Here is a 19,480-nt window from a genome sequence, read left to right as displayed (position 1 = left end):
ACCAATATCATGAAAAATACAGTAGGCAACAAACATTTCAGACAATTAGCGAAAACATATTTAAGTATATAAGAAGATAAAACACCTCCCTGTCTCACTCCTTTCCTAACAGCCACCGGTTTTGAAATGCGTGACAGCTATTTAATTCGCAAGTAAGAATTCTCATACCAATACTGCAGAATAGAATTCGCTAGGGATTGGACCTATACGTTTGGGTATTTAATCAGGTAAAGGTGGAGATTAGCACCCCTGTTAAAAAATAGCTAATTTCTCAGTACATATTATTGTGTTTATTGGGTTCTAAAGGTGCAGAGGTATTGCCCAGTAGAAGCAAGATATAAACAATGTATTCCTTACTGTAGGGCTAAGTTCCATTGGGTAGTACCCGTGCACCTTTCACTCTGAGAGTCTCTAATCCTAATCTTTGTCTCAAATATAATAAAAGGACCGAAATAAAGTGTTAGAAGACATGTTAGCAGTTCTTATACTCTTAAAAATTGTGAGATTAAAGACAGATTTATTGAAGTCACGCACACTGACTATTATTATTATTTTTTTTAAGTTCAGGTTCGTTTCGGCATCTAGCATCCACATTCGTAAATGAGAAGGGGTATCCACAGTCCAAGACACATTATAATTATATTGTGTTCCAAAGCTTCGAAGAAACCAGAGAGATTTAAAGAAATATATATATTTTTTCAAAGCAAATCCAAGCCCAAAAATAGCGAAATTTTAAGCAATATAGCCCAAAAACCCCCACGATGGTTCTTAGTCACTGTAAGCGATAGACTGGGAGTAGCCTATATAAATTAGGCTTTTCTTAAGTTATTTTAAATTGAAGAGGCATAATACAACTGACAGGTCAAAAGACTAAATTAATCCAGAATTACATAGCATAAAGAGATGTAAAACAATGTAGAAATATATTATTTAAGGCTATATCTGGGTCAATCCTGGGGAGTGGGGTATATTGTCAGAAACATGAACATGATATTCGGGAAGAATTTCCGTAAGGAATCTATTGATACCACCTTTTATGCCCCCCTCATCTTGAGTTTGACATAAGGGACGAATCACCGGCATTTTTATTGGTGGGGGGGGATCAAGAGGGGTCCACATCCGGATAGTCAAGGGGCATGGGCTATATAATATTTTTTCAAAATATTGGGGGTCCAAGAAACGCGTTGAGCCACCGTGAAATGCGTTGAGAAAAGATTAGACCAACATTGGCTGGGAGCTCAATTGAGACTCAAACACCAACTGAAGTTATCATAACATCACCAGCAAGAAATATACAGGAAGTCATCAAATCTTTTTCTCATTGACAATTGCAAGTGAAGGTGATATTTTTGATTTACAACAAATAAAAGTAGCATTGTCAAGATCCGTAGTCCATTATATGTTATTTATAAAGATAATGATTATTTCATTGATATTGTTTCCCCCATCTCTCCTGATTGCCTCAGATACATGCTAGCAATAGTAATATGTTTCACTGTTTTGTTGAATCTTGTGATGGCATCATTCTTCTTTATTAAATGGATCTCTGTGATACCAACTTTCATGATACTTAGTTTTACCTTATTGAAAACACTACAATTGTTAGTATGAATAGTTTACTTTTTGAAAGAGAAACCAAAGAAACTTTAACGCCCAGTTCCCGGTCTTACGGAAGGGCGGTTGTATAGACTTTAGAGGAAGCTCATGCAATGGGAAACCGAAAGTTCCAGAAACATTTAGCCTACTGATAAATGCCATATAATTATAGGCAATATACCGATATAATCATAGCCAATACCAATATAATCATAGGCAGCGCAATAGCGCTGCCTGGCTAAAGAGCTATTTGGGCACAATATAGTATTTTTTTTTTATTATTTATTTAATTCTTTTTAGACTGGGGCAATTCGTTGAGAATGTTTTGTCGTAGAGACTTCGGAAGGGGCTCATTCTATTGGAAATCAAAAGTTCGAGGAAATTGAAAGTTCTCGCTCAATTGGAAATTGGAAGTGACCTTTTAAATAGCTGAAAGTATTGGAGGGCAAACATCCCTCCACACCCATTATTTCCACAGACATATCCAATTTTGAGATAGTCATTTTATTCAGCGTAGTTGAAAGGTCCGGAAATTATGCCTTTAAGGATATCACCCCCCCCTCCCAAAGCCCTCAGCACAAGGGTGATAAGCTTTTCTACAGGGGCATATAGGGTTTTTATGGAAACTGTGGTCGTATAAACTTTGGAAGGGGCTCTTTGGATTAAAAGTTATGCCACAGGGTTGTAAGTTATGCCGCATGGGGAATATGAATTTTGTTTTTTTATGGAAGGGGTTATCATGTGAATTTTAGAGGAGGTCTATTTGATTGGAAATGTATAGTTCTAATTCCCTTTTAAGAGTTAAATATGACAGAGAGCAACTAGCCCCCCTCCCTGACATCCACTTTTTCCCAAACGCATTTTAAGATTGCCATTCTGTTCACAACAGTAAAAAGAGGAAATATTAATTTCTTCAAGGTAGACACAACACCCAAAGCCCAAGGGCAAGGGTCGTAAGTTATGACCCGGGACATATATGATTTTTATGGAACGGGTGGTCATATAAGCTTCGGATCGGACAGAGCTCATTTGGCTGGAAGTCAGAAGTTTTAGTGCCCGTTTTAAGGTTCAAAAGTGAATAGAGGGTAACCAGCGCCTCCTCCTCCGTAAGCCTATCATTCCCAAAAACACATCCGATCAAAATTTTAAGAGAGTTCTTTTGTTTACCATTGTTGAAAGGTCCAGTAATTATGTCTTTGTGGATGTCAATCTCCCAACAGTCCTCAGGGCATAAGCTGTAAGTTAGGCAATTCGTTCATTGTTTACATTAAATAAAAAACAAGTTTGTTTAACTGAGAGCAAAGAGCGACATTAAAACTTAAAACGAAAAGAAATTATTCCGTATACGAAAGGGGCTGTCCCCTTCTCAACGTCCCGCTCTTTACGCTAAAGTTTGACTCTTTGTCACAGTTCTACTTTTAAAACTTTTAATTGTTTTCATAATTGTTATACCTAATAAATATACGTAACTTACAAATTAACTTACGTAACGAACTTCTATATTCGTATAATTTTATTACGTATATGAGTGGGTTGCCCCCTCGTCAATATTCGCTCTTTACACTAAAGTTTGAATTTTGTTCCAATTCATTAAGAATGAACCCTGAATCACAAAGGCCGTTTAATTAGAATAAATAGCTCTTTTGAAATCAATAAAAATGCTTTAGCGTAAAGAGCGAGGTATTGAGGAGGGGGTGTACCCTCTAATATACGTAATAATTTCTGTTCGTGTTAAGTTTTAATATTGCTCCTTAATTTCAGTTGAAAAAGCTATTTTTTTATTTGATTTCTGAACGTTTTTGAATTAATGCAGGTTTTGATTTTGGCTCACCGTACATGAATAATCAAATGAATTTACATATTAATTTTACTTTTTTTGCTAAATGGCTTTCTTCAAGTTTTTATCAGACGGTTTTGAGAAAAAAGAGGTGGGAGAGGGGGTCTAGCTGCCCTCCAACTTTTTGTGTTACTTAAAAAGGCCACTAGAACTTTTAATTCTATTAACGAACGTTTTCATTAGTAATAAATATACATAACTGACAAATTAGCTTACGTAACGAACTTCTGTATTCTTATATTTTTATTACGTATATAAGGGGGTTCGACCCTTCGTCAAAATCTCGCTCTTTACACTAAAGTTGGAATTTTGTTCCAATTCTTTCAGAATGATCCCTGAATCACAAAGTCCGTTTAATTAGAATAAATAGATCTTTTGAAATTACTAAAAATACTTTAGCGTAAAGATCGAGGTATTGAGTTGGGAGTGAACCCCCTCATAAACGTAATAATTTCTGTTCGTTTTAAGTTTTAACGTTGCTCTTTACTTTCAGTTGAAAAAAACTTGTTTTTTATTTAATTTCTCATTTTTTTAAACAATGCCGGAATTCATGGAAATTCTCTTCCCTCATGATAAATTCCTCCATGGAAAGATCCTCTCACGTAACCCCCTCCACCCACCACCAGAAAAAATCCTCCATGAAAACGTCTGTATACTTCCCAGTAACCAATAATATGTGTAAACAACGGGGCAAAGTTCATAACTTACAGCCCTTCCCCGGAAACTGTAGGGGATTAAGTTGGTCTCAAAAACATAATTATTATATTTTTCGACTATGCTGAACAAAACGGCTATCTCAAAATTTTGATCTGGTGACTTTGGGGAAAAAAAGCGTAGGAGGGGGCCTAGTTGTCCTCCAATTTTTTGGTCGCTTAAAAAGGGTGCTATAACTTTCAATTTCCGTTAGAATGAGCCCTCCCATGACAGTCTAGGACCACTGGGTCGATACGATCACCCCTTGGAAAAAGAAAAAAAAAACAACAAATAAACACTATCTATGATCTTTCTACTGACAAAAAATATAAAATTCCACAATTTTGCAGATAGGAGCTTAAAACCTCAACAGTAGGTTTCTCTGATACGCTGAATCTGACGGTGTGATTTTCATTGAGATTCTATGACTTTTAGGGGGTGTTTCCCCCTTTTTAGGAAATAAGGCAAATTTTCTCAGGCTCGTAACTTTGGATAGGTAAGACTAAACTTAATGGAACTTATATATTTAAAATCAGCATTAAAATCCAAATTATTTTTATGCATATACTGGTATCAAAATTAGGCTTATTAGAGTTTCAGTTACTTTTGAGCTGGGTCGCTCCTTACTACGGTTCGTTACCACGAACTGTTTGATATAGTGTATATTATTGAGAAATTATTGAACTTTACTTTCCTAAAACACGAAGTGCAATCAGGTGAGCCTTTTAGAGAATGCTGAGGGAAGTGTTGAACTAAATCAGAATACGTTATGCGCATATGGATTGTCAAAAGGCCGTAAGACAAGAGTGACTGAGTATGTTAATTTCGAACTTGCAGAAAGTGGTAAGGGAGATGACCAAAAAGCCAATATGTGCTCGCTAATACTACTATCACTACTAAATTTACTACTAGTACTTCTATTGCAACTACTTGTAAGTAGTTGCTAATAGTACTACCGCTATTACTATCAATACTACCACTGGAAATACCAATACTACTACTGTGATTACTATTACAACTATGTCTAAGGGTATAAAAGTGACATTTTTAAGGAGTTATTTTTCCGGGGGGGGGGGGGTGAACTGAATAACAATACGCCATCTGTATACAGGTTGTCAAAAGTGTGTAACAGCCATATCTTAGGAATAGTTTGGTGTGTGAAGTTGAAACTAACAGGGCTTATTGTGGGGGATGTTGAATTAACCAAAAGAAAATATTTGCATCCTAATACTACTGCTTCTCCTCATACTGCTACTATTTTTACTACTTCTAATGCTGCTACTGCCACTGAAGCTAAGGCTACTACTGTTAATTCCACTGCTACAAGTACTACTTCTGCTACTAAAACTAAGGGTATTCAGCCAAAGATTTTTGGATATATTGAAACTGTATGGAACTAAATCGAAACACACTATGCCCACACAGTTTGTCAAGAGGACGTGCCAGAAATGCTTCAGGTACGGTTAATGGTATTAGCTGAAACCTGCCGCGCGTTGCTGTGGCACTGGGGGATGTTGAAAATACTAAATATGTTATGTGCCTACTGCTACTACAAATATTACTACTATGCAAGCTAAGAGTATTAAGGTGAATCTTTAAAGACAATCTTTATAAGACAAAACAATATCTTTAAAACAGCTTACACTGTTAAGTTAGACCTTTAAGGGTACGTTGTGGCGGATTTTGAACTAGCCAGAACGCAATGTGTGTATACTACTAATGCTACTCCGACAGTTACTGTAACCAATGACGCTAAGGATATTAAAATGAAACTTTTAGGGAACGTTTAGGAGGAGTTTCAATTAAAAAAAAAAAAAAAAAAAAAAAAAAAAGAACAGCACTGCTTCCCTTCAAGGCATTTACTAAAATAAAATTTCCAACTTTCATAAATCATGTACACAAGGGAAGGGCGTGTTCAGGATTTTGGTCTGGAGGGAGTTACACAGATAAACTTTAAGAGCGTATTATCCATTTTTGTTATGGTTTTGCAAGCCGGACAAAATTTCAAACCCAAGACCTCCTCTCCTGGATGTGGCCTTGACACAAGGGGAAATGCCAAACTAGAGTAACTGTACCAAACTTGTCAGAAATGGTTCCAAGGAAGGAACAGTTCCATGCTTGGAATGAAATTTTCCGAGGGAAACAATTTTTCGGGGGAAATAATATGCGCGCGTGTTCCTATGGGGAGTCGTTTCTAAGAACATGAGGGGGAGGTTGCAGACGAGGAAGGGGCAGGCTCCCTCCTATACGGAATTAATTTTGCTCATTTGGGTTTCAATGTTACTCTGTACTTTCATAATAACAGGGTAGATCGAAAATATCCTCGGAAATCACGAGGGATTCTCCCGTCCCAACTTTATAGTTATATCTGTATTTATCTGTACGCTAAGTGTGGAAGTTTCAATTTAATACTCTCAGCCTTTTTATATACCCTTTGAATATGTTTTGATTGTATCCGGCATTCTTCTCCAAAGCTGTGGAGTGGTATGCCATCCCCTTAGGTATAGTTATTCGACGTTTAGACCATTTTGAACAAGGTGACAATTTCATATTTTTGATCAACTTTTTTTGGAGAGAAGGTACCTAAAGAGGGCATGGAAGGGAAACTGGCAGCCCTTCAACCACTTTAAAAAATCCCCTTCAAAATGTTCTGAAAGTATGAAGTTAATATCCCCTGCCCTTGTACTGGGGGCTGCAGAAGGATAGAGATTGTCAAACCTGAAACCATAGTTATTTGATCTTAGGACTATTTTGAACAATATCACTATCTCAAAATTTTGGCAATATGTACTTGGAAGGAAAGGAATATGGTTTGGGGGGTTTGCCCTCCATCACTTTGAATCTTAAAAAGGGCACTGGAACCTTATATTTCCAATTGCACGAGCCCTATCCAAAAATTATACGACCACCCTTTTGGAAAAACTTTTACCTAAACCTTTGGCAACATGTATAACTTACAACCCTTGCCCTGGGGACTAGGGGGGTCAACCTGGGGCCATGATTATTTGACTTTAGGGCTACTTTAAACAAATGGTTATATAGAAATTATGCATTTGGGTAGAAGAGCAAAGAGAACGTTTGCCCCCTCTCCCACTTTTGACTCTGAAAAAGAGCACTAGAACTTTTAATTTCTTAATTAAAAAGAAATTTAATTTAATTTTTTTTATTTTTAATTTTTCTTTAATTTTTTAATTGTTTATATTGGCACTTTCCTCTGCCAAAATATATATTTGAATATATTCCAGAGGAATATATTCCTCTGCCTTTATATTTCCTCAATATAAACAATTACTTCAGTTTTTCTAAAGTTACAGTCAGTTGCGGGAGTGTTTGTTTTAAAATGTGAGTTTTTGTTTCTTATATATTTGATTGTTTATATTTTTTATGTTGGTTTAGTTGTCGTGGCATTTTTATAATGTCTTAAAAATAGTATTAAATTGTTGTAATTTTCTCCGTTTTTGTTGTTTTTTTTTTTCCGTTGAGAAAGGCTCCCGGACGTGGGGCCGAAATATTCGGAGTATTTTTATTTTTTGGTTAGCTAAAGTGTAGTTTTTATTTTATTTTGTTGTCACTGGTTTATAAGAAATTAAACCCGTTTTTCTTCAATTATTTTTTTTCGTAAAGGGAAAAGCAGTGTGGTCTAAGAAATTATTTGCTCCTTAAGAGAATTGATTTAAAAAAAACTTTTTCACCAAAATAAGTTTTCAAAGAAAAGTGAAGACCTCCATTAAATAAAAAATGAGCAGAAGTAAAGTCAAATAATTTTCCAAGCGTAAAACTGCCACAAATTATCACAAATAAATAAATGAAACTCAAAACAAATAGAAAGGACAATAAATAAGTGAGTCAAACTCAAAACGAGCAGAAATTAAAATGAGCAGGGCTGACAACCCCCAACCTTTCTCAAGATCTAGAACACAATTTGCAGTTTTGTTTACCTCAAAGCGCAAATTATGTTATGGTCTTGAGAAGGCATGGGGTTTGTCAGCACTACTCATGTTAATTTCTGCTCGTTTTGATTTTGACTTTAACTACTCAACTCAAAATTCGTTTTCTTATTGATGGTGATTTGAGTTAGTTTTACACTTTGAAGTTACTTAACTTTATCAATTTTAATATTGTTTTAAAGTAATATTAAATGGGAAAATTGAATGACTGTGGAGGGTTGACGTACCCAATATCCCTAAATACCTATTTACTGAACCGTTCAACTATGTTGAACAAAATGGTTGTCTCAAAAGCTTGATTAGAAGGGTTTGGAATATTATGTGCTAAGGATGAGGGCTGCCTTCCACCGAACTTATTCTTACTCGTAAAAAGGGCACTACAACTTTTAATTTTCAATTGAATTAGCTTCTTTAAAGGTTCAAACGATATTGCTAGCTATAATAGAGCAGTGCTATCTATAATATTGCTTGTATGTCCTTTAGAAAACCTGCATGCACATAGTCTTTTCGGTTAATTGAAACTCCCCTAAACGGTCCCTAAAAATTTCACTTAACCCTTTCAGTCATTTTGTTTTCAGTTGAGAACATACCATTATCTGCCACCTAGTGTCTTATGTTACAGGTAAATATGCATTCAAATTAGCGCGCCATAAGCTTCATTCATCAAGAAATAATCTGAAAAAAGTTTGAAAGTTCTAACTTCAAAACTCCATTTTATACAAAAGTTTGAAGTTGAGGAATGGATGGATCTCAAAATAGTGCAGAACCAGGTAAGACTCCAGTCTATGTGTAAGAATATGGATGAATCTAAGGCCATATCTAACAACTAATACTCAGACAAGATAAGTAAAGACATCTAGTGGCCAAAAATAGACTAACTGCGTGAACACTGGAGGGCAGGCGATTTTTCTCAAACTACGTGTCCTCAACCGAGTATAGTGTGATCAACGCATAGCAAACTGAGCAAGCGGCGTGTATTTTTTACATTGATTTTTTCGTTGTTTCTTTCAAATATAATATTCTATGTACGGTGAATTTACACGTGGTAAATCTATTTGAAAAATTCTCGGAAGGAGAGGGAAAACGTAAAAGCTGTAATTTGTACATTTCTTTGACTAAGTTGGGTTGTAAATAAGGGTTGTAATTTGTTGGGGTTGTAAATGCTAAGTTGGGTTGTAAATTTGTAAATTTGAAGTTGGGTTCTAGATGATTTTCCTAGGTTGTTTCCTTAAGAAGAACTTTGATTGTTGTTCATAGAACTATAAGACTCGTTTGGTCCTGAGATTCAGTTATTTTTCTGTTAAAATTCTTTTTAAACTTTCACCAGGCTGATGAAAAAATATTTTAATTTTCGTTGTTAAACACACACAATTTGAAATATATACTTCAAAATATGAAAAATATAATTCATAGGCAGCGCATTTGCTTCTTTTTTGTTTTCCCCAGACCAATTCGAATGGTACGAGTGGTCTTAAAAACTTAAGAGGGGACCCATTTGATTGGAATTTCAAGTATCCTGATTAGGAATTGAGAGTTATTAGAGGACAACCAGCCACTCCCAAGCCATTTTTTCTTAGCATAGTTGAAAAGCCCAGTAACTATGGACCTAGGGGTGTCATGCCCCTCTGACAAGGGATATTAATTGTGCAAGTCGACCATTGTTTACATTTAAGGTGTCATTAGTGGGACAAAGGGCCTGTTTGAACCTGAAAGTATGAAAAGGCTGAGAGCATTAAGGTAAAACTTTTAGGGCATGCTATGGATGAGGTTAATTTAGATGTTCATCCAGGTTTACCAAAAGGTGCATCTGCAATATCCCAGGAATGGCTAAGGGTGGGTTGTTAGTTGGAAATTTCCAAGGAATGTTCAGCAGTATGTTAAACTAGATCAAAATACACTATTTACATCTATGTTTTCCGAAATACACTTAGGAACTTACTGTATATCTTAGGAACTACTAAGTGTATTATCGAAACTTTCGAAGTGTCATTTTTGTAAACGACATGGGTTAAAAATAAATTAATTAAATAAAAAGTCACGATGTGCATCTAAATGGTCAAAAGGATGCATCTGTATAGTGCAAGAAACAGCTAAAGATAATAAAGATAAAATAAACAGCTAAAGAAAGTCGTATCTAGAAATGTTTTTTTATCACTTCTACACCGTTTTCTTTATCCTAATAATGACGAACAGGGCAATGAGTGCAGTTTTACAACTATTTTTTTTCCAGGTCCTTCGCAGCGTCCAAGGCGTTTGCGCGTCAACCAGCAGCAAATTTTGAACATTTTTGATCAAATTGACAGTGACATTTCCGATACAGACCTTCTGGATAGCGACGAGGAGCAGGACGATTACGACCCTCGACCCAATGCAGGAACGGCAGCAGTGAGTTCCAGTTAAAGTGCATCAACTGAAGGCGAGGAGGTTGATGTAAGGCCTCCACCGAGGAAGGGCAGAACCAAGGTTTGGAAGAAGAAAAAATTTGATATAGCTTATAAAAGCACAGCCCCAAGTCTACCTGTACCAGGTCATGATGAGCCTATAAACTATTTTACGGAATATCTAACAGAAGATTTTTTTGAAATCACTGCGAACCAAACCAACCTGTACTCCGTCCAGAAGACTGGAAAATCCATTGATACTAACGTAGTCGAAATGAAGAAGTTTTTTGGGATTCACGTTGCCATGGAGGTTTTCAATCTCCTACGATACCGGATGTACTGGGGTACACGAACGCGCATCCCACTCATCGCTGATACGATGAACTTCAACAGATTTTCCCGCCTTCGGTCCTTCGTTCACTTGGTTGATAATACTTCCAAAGACCCTGATAACTTGGATCGTCTTTGGAAAGTGCGACCTATTATTGATATTGTGCAGAAGAAAACGCAGACTATTTCTCCGTCTGAGCACCTCTCCTGTGACGAGCAGATGGTCCCTTTTACTGGAAACCTTGATATCAAACAGTATATTCGGGGAAAACCTTGCCCATGGGGCATCAAAATCTTCGTGCTGTGTAATGCGGATGGAAGAGTACTCTCTTTTGAAATTTATCAGGGCAAAAAGACGAACATGGTTGAAGAGTACAAAAGCTTTGGCCTCGGAGCATGTATGGTTTTGAATCTTGCTGGACGACATCAGCTTGTGGAATTTACTAAACTTTATTTCGACAATTTCTTTACGTCTTTGGCTTTGCTGGAAAGACTAAGTGAGATGGGCCTCTACGGAACAGGCACTATACGAAGCAACAGGCTTCAGGGAGCTAGGCTGGAAGGGAAGGGGATCATTCTGTGAAGTAGTGGCTAGTAGTGGAGATACCTGCTTGATGAAATGGATGGACAACAGATCAGTTATCCTTGCATCGAATATGATTGGAAGTGGAGCAGTGAACAAGGTACGCAGATGGTGTAAACAAACAAAAGCCTACTTGCAGGTTGACCAGCCCCAAGTTGTATCCCTGTATAACCAGTATATGGGTGAAGTGGACAAGATGGATCAAATGCTATCATATTACCGAACATTCATTAGATCTAGAAATGGACCATGAGACTGATCTTCCACATGGTCGACCTATCCATCTGCAATTCATGGCTAGAATATGTAGCTGATCGGAAGGCCAAAGCAGAACGCTCGATGGACTTGCTCTCCTTCCGCATGGAAATAGCAGAGGCGCTTACGTCTGCTGAAGGCATGACCCCCAGAAGAAGGGGTCGCCAAGGTCTCTCACCTCTAGTGAGGAGGACGAACATGAAAATGTAGACGAATCAGCATCTCGCAAAAGAAAGATGAAGTTTCAGCGTCCGTGCTCAGCAGTGAAAAATGATACATTCTCTCATTGGACTCAAAAAGTAAAGGGCCAGAGTAGGTGTAAAAACTCGCCATGCGTGTTGAAAACTCGCACTATGTGTTTGAAATGCAATGTTCCATTGTGTCTAGAAGAGGACAGGAACTGCTTCAAAGAGTTCCACATTAAAAAGTGAAATTTGTCTGTGCTTAGTATTTTTTTATAACTTCTCAATAAACTCACTATATCTGATGAAAAAGTACAAAGTTGATCACACTGTCCTCAACTGAGTACACGCTAGAAAACATAGAAAGGTTCCTCCAAAAAATCTAAAAAAAATTGACGATGATTAGGTACCCCAAGGTGTCACGCAGTCTGGTTTTTAGAATTTTCTATCGAAGGAAAATAATTCGTCACTGAAAGGGTTAAATACCCCTAGTGTCATTAGTTAAAATAACCGTAGAAGCAGTATTAAATGCACACACACAGTATCTTCTGGCTGGTTCAAAATCCGCCACAACTTACCGTTATCATTTCCTGAACGTTCTAAATTATCATACTCAGTCCTTTGTGAGTTAAGCCCATTTGACAACCCGTATGCATGTAAGAAGCATTAATTTGGTACAACACACTCTCAACGTTTTCTGAAAGGCTCACCTGAATGCGCTTCATCTATTTTGAAAGTAAATTTCAATCAAAAATACTATATATAAACGAGGGACGAACTGCCTAACTTACAGCCCTTGACCTGAAGACTCTGGGGTGGTTGACATCCCCAAAGGTATAACTAATGGACCTTTCAACAATAATAAACAATATAGTTCTCTTGGAATTTTGATTGGATCTGTTTTGGGAAATGATGGACGTGGGGACTGGCTGCCCCAAAGTCGCCTTTTACTCTTAAAAAGGGCGCTAGAACCTCCGATTTCCAATGAAACGAGCCCTATCCCAAGTTTATACGACTACCCCCTCCATAAAAATCTTACATGCCCGAGGGAACAACTTACAACCCTTGACCCAGGGCTCTAGGAGGTGGGTATCAACCCTGGAGGCATTGTTATATGTTCTTTGGTCTATTTTAAACAAAATGGTTATTCCCTACTATCACTTTTGACTGTTAAAAAGGAACAAGAACTTTCAATTTCCTATCAAATGAGCTTCCTCTAAAGTTGATACGACTGCCCTTTCATAAGAAACCTTATAGGCCTCGGGGCATAACTTACAATCATTGCCCCCAGACCCGGGATGGGCTGGATATCAACCCAGAAGGCCTTGTTATGTCATCTTTAGACTATTTTTTTTAATAAAATAGCTGTCTCTAAATTTCTATCGGATGCATTTGAGGAAAACAAGAGCTGGGGGGAGGCTAGTTGCTCCCGATCACTTCAATTCTTAAAAAGGGCACTAGAACTTCTGATTACCAATAAAATGAGTCCCGCAAGAAATTTATGTGAACACCCCTTCCATAAAAACTCTATATACCCCCGGGGTATAACTTACAACCATTGCCCTGGGGGATGTTGGGAAGGGGCTAATCCCCAAACACATAATTCCTTGACATTTCAATTTTGCTGAACAAAATGGCTATATCAAATTTTGATTGGATGTGTTTGAGGAAATGAAGAGGGAGGGGGGCTTGTTGCCCTCCAATTACTTTGACTCTTAAAGAGGGAACTAGAACATTCAATTTCTATAGAATAAGCCCCTCTCGAGGTTTCTTCGACATTTCTTTCTATACGGTGTGTCCTCGTCAGAAGATACAAAAAACAAAACATTGCGCCCACAAGGTCATACATTTAATTTTTTATGTCTCCTCTAACAGTTTGTGGTGATGAACTGTAAGTAAGGAGCAAACCGGTTCAATAGTAACCGAAACTATAAAGAACAGATCTTGATACCAATAGATATATTAAAAGAATCAGCTTGTTAAGGAAATTTTAAATATATAAGTTTTATTAAGTTTAATCTTACCGATTAAAGGCTACGAGCCTGAAAGAAATTGCCTGATTTTCGAAAAAAGGGGGAAACATCCCTTAAAAGTACTAGAATCTTGATGATATCACACCATCAGAAAAACGTATCAGAAAACCCTACTGTAGTGGTATCAAGCTCCTATCAGCAAAAATGCGACTTTTTTTGTTTCCCTTATATATTGTAAAGCTTGACGTAGGAACATACAAAACATGTAATAACGAAGGTACATATTGGTTTTCCAATATATGCACATATTTTGGGTTCCCCCCTTCCCCCAAAAATGGGAAGGGAGGGGTATCTGGACCCTCTCCTTGAGCCAGATCCTATTTTTTAGAATTCTGAGCATTTTAGGTTTTCCCTCCAAAATTGATCCACCTCCTTATGCCCTCAGAAAGGAGGAAGAAAGGGTCTCTGAGCCTTCCCCTTGAGTCAGATCCCACTTATTTTCGATTCCGCCAGCGATGTCATCACGTAGCTGTCTGAAGCTTTTTAACTGATTACATTCCCGAATTTTTCATCATCAGTTTTTGCCGATTTCTTGAGACAGAAACTGAGAAAAACTTTGGTTTGAATCGGAAAGCTTCGAAAAAGTATGTCGAATCTTATGTAGAATCCTGACTTTTTAAACTAGTTGCAAAAAATTGGGAGGTTTTGACAAAATCCACCCAACCATTCCCATTTTTTCAATGATACTTTTTCCTAAATTTCGTTGTAAGATCTTGGGAAAAATTAGCTCAATGAGGAAAAAACAAAACTTAAAACACTACAAATTTTTAAATAAACTCATGAAAATTTGTGGGGAAAGTGAAAGTTTGGGAAAAACGGCAAAATTTTCCCTAAGTTTAGTAACAAAAATCTGGTGTTCTGACCAAATTTGCCCCTTCATACACAACAATCCCAAAGCATTACTCTTAATCCCTAATGACTTCAATAGCAAAAGTTAGGACAACAATACAATTAGTTATCCTTACGGTACTAGTCATATTCTTGAAAACTAAAATTGCCATTCTTATTCTTGAAAATTGCCACGGAGAGGCTACTTGTAAAAAATCTTGTGTCTCGAAAAACTTTCATTCTTTCTATTGGGTAAGTATTTCACAGAGAAACACAAGAGAACCAATGATGTTTCAGAAGGACGGGACTATTTTGTTTCTTTTCTTGGCATACCCTTATGAAATAGTAGATTGACTAACTAGAATATGCCATATTTGTAAATAAATGCCATTAAAGCCCATTATCCAGGAACTATAGGAAAGTAACGTCTTTCTTTTTTGCAATTACACTGTAAGAAAATGACAAGGAGTAACAATTTTTATTTTGATGAACAGCTGGTTCTTATCCCTGGTCACAGGATATTTAAGATAATTAATGTAAGCAATACGATTTTTATTTATATAAAATGAGTGTCATGGAATAAAATGAAAGACACAAGTTTTAAACGTTTTACCAAGTATGGTCAATATACAACATGAAATGTCTATAACACAAAATAGAAGAGTACGAATATAATAAGCGTCTAATAAACATAGGTCACTTTCATAAACAAGTCATTCGTAGCAAAATTTCAGGAAAAAAGGCGTCCAATTGAACATGTATAAAAAGTACCATAATAACATCACAGATATATCTTAGTTACCACCTTAACAGTTACTTTTTAAGGAAGCAAAAAATCCTCAGCCAGAACGGTTGCTTACTCTTCACACTTTTTGGTCTCCCTCTGTCTTTAGATTTGTTTCGTAAAAGCTTTTTGCCTCGTTTTCGTCCAATTGTTAATTGTTCTAGTTCTTCATTGTGGCGGATTGCGACGATAATAGCTTCATCAAAAACCTCTTTTAAATTTTTCTGAGTCAGTGAGGAGCACTCAATGAATCTTTCAGCTTTAATTTCGACAGCGAGGCGCTGAGCTTGTACTTCGCTGACAGGTCGATCTCCCCATTGGGACAGTTGTGCCAGCGTCTATAAAAGAAGGAGTTGGAATAAATATAACAATTGTCAAGGAGCCAAACACCGAACTGTAACTAGTAGGTGGCCAGGGAGCAGCACAAGATTTGATAAGGAATATGGGTTAATCGATAGCGCTGATTACAAATATGGCCTTTATATACTCGGCCGAGGGCACTATTCTTCAAACTTCGGAAAAACTTTTTTTGTAGTTGTTGAGTAAATAAGCAATATAATTTGATATCTAAATTATTTATAACAATGTGAAATAAAAACACCACTTGTTAAGCAGTGAGGGCACTTAAAAAGCACACGGGTACAGTGCCGAAAAAAGGATAGAAGACATATTACAAATTACTGAATTTGATTGAAGACTCAACATCTTATAATTTAGCATTGACAGAATATCAGGGAGATGGACAAAGTGAACAGCTACCAAACCAGACGAAAGAAGCTGTATATAACTAGAGACAAGTTTGAATCAACATTGAATGAAAATTAAGCAAAGGGATGTTACTAGTTTTTTCAACAAAGGAAGGGAAAGACAGCTATTTGATCATCTAGAAAATTGTAAATTTAAACAGACAAATACATAAAGTAAAACTAGATCAATCCATCTGATCAGAGGTTAAGGAAAATTAGAATCAGAACGAGTAAAGTAATGACAGACATGGTCCGTCGGAAACAAATTAAGTGAGTGCTCACGCATTAATGAAGAAAGAATTCAACAAAACAAATTGAAACAAACGAGAAAGGTCAGAGGCGGTTTTAGGGAAGGGACAGAGCACAGACCACTTGCACTGGGCACAGAATTTTTAGGGGCGCAGAATTTCAAACAAATAGTCTAACGGTTATAATCATTATGTAATTCTGAAATTTTTATTAATAAAGTAGAGGGCAAAGTTGATAAATAGAAAATGATGTAGAAATTATTAATAAATTAAAAAATAAAAATAAATTAAAATATAATTAAATAATAGCTATTAAAATAATTAAATTAAAATGATTAATCACAAATAAATAACTCAAACAATAAACAAAAATAACTAAAAAATAAATTATTAGTTAATTAATAAATTAAAAATAATTTTGTTAATAAGTTTATAAGGTTAATAAAAATTTTACCCAGGGCGTAAGGAGGCCAAAAAAAACACTGAGAAACTTGAGTAGCCTATATTTGGAAGAGCGTGGGCACTCCTTATAGGAGAAGAAACTGCTATCGAAATTAGAGACTGCCAACAAAAGCATGGATTATCCAATTCTGCAGCCTCCGAAGAGAAGCTAAATGATTCTTAAACATTTTCAAACAGATGAGGGTCAGACATGAATTTTGCTAAGACTTTGAACAACATTCACACAAACTGTGGCAATTTATGCTGTTTATGAATAAAATCTGTGTACACTTGGGCCTATTGCTGATGACCTTGAAGATTTGTTTTATTTTTTTTTTCGTTTGCTCAGAAGATTAAAAAAGATCACTCTCACACTCACCTCTTTGGCGAGCAGGTCTTATGGATAGTTTGCTCCCAAACTAGAAAAATACCACAAAGCTCTTATTAATACACAAATGAATTGAAAAATGTGTTTGTACACGGTCCTAATGAATTTACGAATAATAACACACCAGAGTATAAATACGAATAATATAAACTTAAAAACTCAGGTATGTTCTTCTACATAAAAACTGCTAAGTATTTTATACAACGTTCTTATTAATAAAACCTCTTTAAAATACTAGTTCAGCATATAAATTTTGTCCACCTGTGTCTCGATTATAGATAGAAAAAGCTTTAAACAATTATAGAATATTATAGGAGAAATAATTCTATAACGCTTTTGAATAAATTTAAATCACAAGGTCTATTTCGCGAACAAGAACAATTCGTTGTACCGCACCTGTACGAGTTGTACTCAGGCGCCGCATCATCTCGGAATGCTTTTCTGGTGAACACAGCTGGTATATAATTAACAACCTGAAATTGCAAGCCAAACTCCAAAGGATCAAGGAGATGTCTCCCTTATTTAGTATTAATTAATTTTTTTAATGTGTTTAAAAAATTTCTTTTAGTGATTAACTGAAATGTGTGCATTCCCCTTCTTTTGCAGGCTTAGAAGTCTTTGGGGACTTAGAATAATACATTCATTGTATGATTAATTATTTATGGACAAATCTTATATGTAGCTTTGACTGGGTTGCATGTAAACACAAATCCAACAGGAGGTAACACTTGGGATGACACTCAAAAGCAGCGTCAGATGGAGGCAACTATGCCTAAGGGTATGAAGGTGAAATTTTCAGAGAATATTTCTGAGAATTTCTGTTGTTTGGATGACAACCTGCCATCCGTATGCAGGTTGTCAAAAGGGCATATCAGCAATATCTTAATAACAGTTTCGTTGTGAAATTAAAACATACAACGCTCGTTGTGGAGGACGTTGAACTAACTAAAAGACAATGTTTGCATCATAGTACTACTACCTCTACTCCTACAGCTACTACTACTACTACTATTATTATTATTGCTACTACTACTACTGCTACTAAAGCTAAGACTACCACTATTAACTATACTCTTACTGCTACTACTATAACTTCTGGTGCTACTAATACTGCTGATAAACCTAAGGGTATCAAGGCGATAATTTTTGGTAATATTGTAACTGTATCGGAATAAACTGAAATACACTATGCCCACACAGGTTGTCAAGAGGACGTATCAATAATGCTTCCGGACCGGTTGATGGTGTCAAGTTAAATATTTCAGCGTGTGTTAAAGGGGATTTTGAAAAAAGGTGATATGTGCATACGGCTACTAATGCTACTACTGCTACAACAACTACTCCTACTACACAAGCTAAGGGTATTATGGTGGAGCTTTCAAGGAATATTTAGGCGGTTGCTGAACTAAATCAAGACAAACTATGATCATGTAGATTGTCATCAGGGTGACAGAGCAATATCAATAGCAATATCAATATCGGCTTACATTATTAAGTTAGACCTTTCCGGGTAAGTTGTGACAGATTTTGAACTAGCCAGAAGACACTGTGTATGCTTTTGATACTACTTCTACGGTTACTGTGATTAAGGCATTGAGTTGAAACGTCTAGAGGGAGAGTTTCATTTAAAGAAAAAACTATGCGCATGCATGTATTAAAAGGGCATATAAGCAATATCGTAGGCAGCGCTACTCTATCACAGAAAGTAATATCATCGATATTTTAGGAGCTAATTTGGTTGCAAATTCTTAGTTCTAGTACCCTTTTTAAGATCGAAAAGTGATTGGAGGGCAACCAGCCCCCCTCTTTAGCTCTTTTTTTCCAAACACTTCCAATCAAAATTTTAGATAGCTATTTTGTTTAGCGTAGCCGAACGGTCTTGTAACTGTATCTCTAGGGCTATTGTGTAGGTCAACTCCCCCACAGTTCTACAATTTACTAATTATGTTGAAAAGCTAAATGTTGCCTTAAGATTAAATAAAAAAGTACTGTGTTAATACTAATTGCCAATAAAGCATCTCAGAAGGATCCCAAGAACGACTAAGCGTATTAAGTTCAAACTTTGGGTGCTAGTTCTATTGCTACTTCCACTCTTAAATTTAACTAAATGAAAAGAGTACAAGCGTATTCAAGCTTTACAAGAGCATAGGTGGATTTCTTTTTGCGAGTGGTATCAAGTTTTCTATTTCAGAGGAGGTATAAAAATAA

At 36.4% G+C, this 19,480-nt stretch overlaps 2 protein-coding genes across 4 annotated transcripts in view; one reads left to right on the top strand and one right to left on the bottom strand.

The window, feature by feature from the left end:
* The first annotated feature begins 10,728 nt into the window (after window positions 1–10,728).
* LOC136027693 (piggyBac transposable element-derived protein 3-like) lies at window positions 10,729–11,367 on the top strand. The gene has a single exon (XM_065705142.1). The coding sequence runs from the start codon at window positions 10,729–10,731 to the stop codon at window positions 11,365–11,367; it is 639 nt and encodes a 212-aa protein (XP_065561214.1).
* A 3,835-nt stretch (window positions 11,368–15,202) lies between these two features.
* LOC136027075 (cell division control protein 42 homolog) overlaps window positions 15,203–19,480 on the bottom strand; it is a 68,928-nt gene continuing 64,650 nt past the window's right edge. For all 3 annotated transcript variants that reach the window (XM_065704013.1, XM_065704015.1, XM_065704014.1), the window contains one exon: window positions 15,203–15,787. In XM_065704013.1, the coding sequence (XP_065560085.1) occupies window positions 15,479–15,787 (309 nt within the window). In that variant the 3' untranslated portion in view covers window positions 15,203–15,478. The remainder of the gene's footprint in view (window positions 15,788–19,480) is intronic.

Source organism: Artemia franciscana, chromosome 5 (genome assembly GCF_032884065.1).
Source record: "Artemia franciscana chromosome 5, ASM3288406v1, whole genome shotgun sequence".
In the NCBI taxonomy this organism is placed as follows: Eukaryota; Metazoa; Arthropoda; class Branchiopoda; order Anostraca; family Artemiidae; genus Artemia; species Artemia franciscana.
The sequence above is the reverse complement of the archived record's forward strand: the minus strand, read 5'-3'. Positions and strand labels throughout refer to the sequence as shown.